The following is a 5,817-nucleotide window of genomic DNA, read 5'->3' on the forward strand; positions in this document are numbered from 1 at the left end:
CTCAACAATAATATATTGACCTGAAAATAACCAAAAAAAATATATATATATTTTAATAATGTAGTCTCTATCTTTACTAAAAAATAAAAATATTGCAGAGACCATTCCTTATGAACAAGAGCTTGCATCTGCATGAGTTTGCACAAGTTTTCTGGTATCTCAAAACTTAAATTGTGAATATTGAAAATTCAGGATGAGGCACCCATCATTTTCAAGTGAGGGCTTGACTAAAGGATAATTATTAGTAAATAGTGATGGCTTGACTGAAGGATAATTATTATTTATTAGAAAATTCATCGTAAACTGAAAACAAGAGACTTTTTTGTTCCAATGAAACAGTTCAAGCCACTTGGTAGTCTTATTAATCACAGTATAAAGAGTAGAAGACATTCTCAGCAGACTAAAATTGACCTTTTTAATAAGCATTAGGATTTGCTGAAAGGTAGGCTTCAATGGCTTTGAACATTCCTGAAGACTTTTATTTCCCGCCCTTGATTTGCTCTTCCTTGATCTCAAAGTCGCCAACGGTGAAGTACTTGCAGATGGATCCACCATCTGGAGAGAGCGCTACCTTGATCTGATGAGTAAATTTCTCGAGTGAACTCATGAATGCATCACCCTCAATCACACTGTATCAGTAGCTGACGTTCTCTTTGTCTAATGCTTCAACTTTATGCTTCACATAATTGAATTGGCTGCCTGCAATTTAGAAAATAATAAACTAGTCAATTTAGTGCTATCATTTTCTGCTATAATATTGAATTATGAAAAAAAATATAGTAGGTATCATAAATTATAATATATGAGTTCAATGTTTTTAATGGCCTGTCGGACAATCTTAGGGATAAGTTTGTCACCATCGAAGACAAAGGCCTTGAACATCTTAGCTGGGCGAGTTTTTTAATGACCTCCATTTCATACGTGAACACACCTTCAAAACTAACTCAAGTGAGGAGGGAGTCCAATCATATATATATATCATAACAGACTACTAAATTGACAATCAAATATATATATCATAACAGTCTACTAAATTGGCGATGCGAGATGTCTAAGTACAACTTCTAACATTTATATTGATTCATCTAATCAAGCGATAGCCATGGAAGCTGCAGCAATATTACAGCAAGAATTAACTAGAGAGTACCACCTACCAGTGTGAATTGAATATTCAACAACATGTGAAATATAAAATAAAAAATTCCGCCCATTCAACTTTGATGTGAATTGAGTATTTTTTTTTTTTTTTTCTACCTTAAATATTCCTTTAAAAAAATATAGTTTTGTTTATAAATAAAGGATGCTTGCCTGAAAAGTGGTTATATAATTTATAATACTTTCTAAGTCCATCCGGTGATGCTATCTTATAGCTGTCAATAAAATAAAGGCCGAACAACTTCCACCTATCCAAAGTTTGGCATAAAGACATATTGATATCCAAAAGATTTAGAAATGGCAAACAAGTATTTTCTGTCATATTCTGTTAGAGATTTCTATCTACTAAAATACAGTATAGTAATTTCATCTACAGTCACAAAATTTTTAAATTTTAAATCTTTTTCTCCGTATCCATTCTCACCCCAAGCCCGTTTGCACAGCCCTCTTGCATCATCAATCGATTTTTTGACCAGATTTAACATTTTTCTACAAAGTTCGATAATAAACAGTGGCACTGACCCTTATTGGCGCGCTTTGGGAATGGAGATCGATGAGTATTCCAGTCTTTTCACCATTTTTTTCTTTTAACAAATGAAAATTCCTAACAGAACATGACGAAAAGTGGGTGTTTGTCATTTCTAAATCTTTTGGGTACCATTTTATCTATATAATAAACTTTAGATATGTGTAAGTTGTTCTCCCTAAAATAAAATAACAAAACAAATATATGATATTATATTAATTATGAATATTTGATAATTCATAACAAGGCAACCATCAACTGAACGTACATGTCAGCTTGACTGAAACCTATCTCATCTTCATTAAATTTGAGGATAGGGATAAAAGATCTTCATAAATCAAGATAACGAAAGAACGAATCTAACAACTTACAACAATAAATTAATACATTAAATAAATTTAAAATTTAAAATTTTTCAATATTAAAAGATGGACGCTCATTCTCTTATTATAGACAGTCGTTCTTATAAGAGGACGGGTGTCTATAAATAATTTAGTCTAATTTTTTTTAGTTTAAATTATGAATAGGCGTCCATTCTAGGTGGACGATCGTCCATATAATATGGACAGGAGTCCATTTCAAATGAACGGTCGTTCAATGACAATGGATGGTCGTCGATATTTGATGGACAGTCGTTCATTCGCGAAATATTTGTTAACGTGATACGTGGCTCGTCTGATTCAATGGACATATTATTCGGTATAAAAATTCAGTGTAAAACGTCGGTATCCTTAGCATTTTTCCCTTAAATATTCCTTTAAAAAAAATATAGTTTTGTTTATAAATAAAGGATGCTTGCGTGAAATGTGGTTATATCATTTATAATACTTTCTAAGTCCATCCGGTGATGCTATATTATTCCTGTCAATAAAATAAAATAACAAAACAAATATATGATATTAAATTAATTATGAATATTTGATAATAATTCAGAACAAGGCAGCCATCAACTGAACGTACGTGACCTTCTCATCTTCATTAAATTTGAGGATAGGGATGAAAGACCTTCACAAATCAAGATAACGATAGATCTTCGCGAATTATGATAATTTACAAAAATATTCATAACATTGAGCTGAAAAGAGTATAAATAAATAGCTTTCCTCTTCAAAGAGATAGTTAAAGACACTTGTATACAAAAAAAAAAAAAATAGAGAAGCAATTCTACTATAAAGAGACTGGCTAATGATTCTCTAAGAACTCTTGTAACCCGTGTGATTGTTCTCATTGTATGTTCCATTGACAATCGAAGAGAGAACTATCTAGTAATATACCTTATTTTAACTTTGAAATTTGTACTTTGTGACGTCAGGTAATATATATTATACGATCAAGAAGAAGATATTTAGACTGAATTTGAGTAAATCGGGGGTGGAGGTTTTATTCAATATTATTGAGTTCCTGGACTTCATTTGCAACTAGGCATCAAGGTATACATTATTTGTATCATTTCTTCATTGTTTTTAACCAGTTCTAAGCTGGTCAAATTTGAACACTTTCATATGTTTAATATATTAATAAACGTACCTACATCAACTTGTATTCAATGAAAATGATACAAACATATTTGACTTTTTAAGTCTTTGTTTTTTGGCGGATTCCTTTGAATACAACAAAAGCAAGGCTTGGTCTAATCCTTACATAATCACTCTTTGAAAAAAATATATATATAATAATACGTAAAAGATCCTACAACAAACCACTTTTGATCATTCCCAAGGGCTTATTAATTAACATTATCATGGCAAAGGGAAATTCGATCAAACAATACTTCGAAGTTCGAATCATGGATCCATCATCCATGATCCACTTATTTTAGGCAATTTGTAGCGCAGGGCACACATAAAACTTGACATATATAAGCAAACACATATAACATCTTAATAGGCATCAGGATTAATTGGCCTGGAGGTATGCTTCAACAGCCTTGACCATGACGGCTGTCTTTTCTTTTGCCTTGTTAATTAAATTCTCTGCTGGAACATCGAAGCCAGGTAAGGTGTAGAATTTGACAGTGGACTTGAAGATGGATCCTCCATCAGGAGATGACACCCACTTGGTCTCATAAGTAATTTTCTCGAATTTGTTAGCTAACATGTCACCTTCAAAGATGGTATAGCAGTGCACGTAGTTTTCTTTGTCTAGTGCATCAACCTTTTGCTTCATGTAAGTGTCGTCTACGTTCCAAAAAAAAAGTCAAGAGTTAGTGCTATTTTTTCAAGGATGCAACAAGTTTTTACGACAATTTAGTGAATTAACTAACCTTCCACAAGGTTAACTTTCCTGATGCTTCCAGCCCCTCCATCTCCTTCGATGAGTTCGGCACTCTTAATAGCTTGTGACATAATCTTGGGGAAGAGTTGATCAGCGTCAAGGACAGAGGCCTTGAACATCTTGGCTGGGGGGAGGACACTAGCGACCTCAATTTCACCGGTGACAACTCCCATGATTACCTTAAAAAGTATAAAAGTTTTAAGTAAGTGAAAATGAAAAGGAAGAATGAGAAGTGATTACTGATAAGTAAGGAGATTTTATTGGTGGAGATGTTAGAAGTGGAGGTGCTATTTATAGGCCGGGGATTCAGAATTTCATGACACAGAGCTGAATATTTAAATCCCTTATCTTTTTTATCACGTAATCTGGCTTGACTAAGGATATGCCTTGCCAAAAAATTTCCTTGGACCTGATAGAACCTTCTAATATTAACACAACAGATAAACAAAACAAAATATTAGTTCCTTTGTAGAAGTTTTTAAGTAATATAACTAGAAGCAAATGGAAATCACTGCTGCAAGATAGATTTTACCATTGACAGAAGATTGATTAACTTAAAATTTGTAGAAATTAAAGTGTTAAATGTCCATGAATTCTCGATAAAGTGCACTTAGTGGTGATGGTAAAATTAGTTGATCTTAAACGTAAGAATGGAATAACAATAAAGTCTGTGTAATGTATTTAGCTGTTAGATCAAATACATTATCAGAGCCTATTTGACTTGGTTAGTGTTTTTGATCTTGCATATGGAATGAATCGTGTGAGTTAAAATATAAATTATTGTTGTTTAGAGGTTAAATGTTATTACTAAGCCCTTTCTTATCTGGGATTTGGAGTTTCAAAACAAACGTTCATCGTTCTTCTTCTTGGTTATTGATTTTTCAAAATGAAGCCATGACCATGGAAGCTGTATTATTAGAACAACAATTAATATATTAAAACTGGTCATCACCTACCAGTATAATTGTGACCATGTGCTCATCTTCTCCAACAGTACATTAACCATTATTCAGATATTATATTCAACAGAATGTGAATTATAAAATAAGACATTATTGCAGTCAAGGACTCTGTTCTGCTTTCAAACAAAAAAGTGGGCATATTTTTATTTGCTCTAGGCAACATTCATTTCTAAAACGTTTCATTATGATGGTATGCTTGCGTGAAATCGCGGCTATATTGATAATACAGTTCAAAGACGCGGTTCATAATGAAACCATCAACAATAATATTGACCTGAAAATAACCAAAAAAAAATTTAATAATGTAGTCTCTATCTTTACTAAAAATAAAAAATTGAGAGACCATTCCTTATGAACAAGAGCTTGCATCTGCATGAGTTTGCACAAGTTTCTGGTATCTCAAAACTTAAATTGTGAATATTGAAAATTCAGGATAGGCACCCATCATTTTCAAGTGAGGGCTTGACTAAAGGATAATATTAGTAAATAGTGATGGCTTGACTGAAGGATAATTATTATTATTAGAAAATTCATCGTAAACTGAAAACAAGAGACTTTTTGTTCCAATGAAACAGTTCAAGCCACTTGGTAGTCTTATTAATCACAGTATAAAGAGTAGAAGACATTCTCAGCAGACAAAATTGACCTTTTTAATAAGCATTAGGATTTGCTAAAGGTAGGCTTCAGGCTTTGAACATTCCTGAAGACTTTTTTTTCCGCCCTTGATTTGCTCTTCTTGATCTCAAAGTCGCCAACGGTGAAGTACTTGCAGATGGATCCACCATCTGGAGAGGGCGCTACCTTGATCTATGAGTAATTTTTCGAGTGAACTCATTAATGCATACCCTCAATCACATGTATCAGAGCTGAATCTCCTTTGTCAATGCTTCAACTTTTAGC

At 32.8% G+C, this 5,817-nt stretch overlaps 1 protein-coding gene and 1 pseudogene across 1 annotated transcript; both read right to left on the reverse strand.

The window, feature by feature from the left end:
• Positions 1-415: 415 nt before the first annotated feature.
• Positions 416-1,640, reverse strand: LOC116122817 (annotated as a pseudogene).
• A 1,553-nt stretch (positions 1,641-3,193) lies between these two features.
• On the reverse strand, positions 3,194-4,237 carry LOC116122792 (major strawberry allergen Fra a 1-2-like). The gene is made up of 2 exons (XM_031408606.1): positions 3,945-4,237; positions 3,194-3,858 (listed from the first exon to the last, which is right to left on the reverse strand). The coding sequence occupies exons 1-2, from the start codon at positions 4,126-4,128 to the stop codon at positions 3,578-3,580; spliced, it is 465 nt and encodes a 154-aa protein (XP_031264466.1). The 5' UTR covers positions 4,129-4,237; the 3' UTR covers positions 3,194-3,577.
• Positions 4,238-5,817: the final 1,580 nt, after the last annotated feature.

Source organism: Pistacia vera, unplaced genomic scaffold, assembly GCF_008641045.1.
Source record: "Pistacia vera cultivar Batoury unplaced genomic scaffold, PisVer_v2 Contig138, whole genome shotgun sequence".
Lineage (NCBI taxonomy): Eukaryota > Viridiplantae > Streptophyta > Magnoliopsida > Sapindales > Anacardiaceae > Pistacia > Pistacia vera.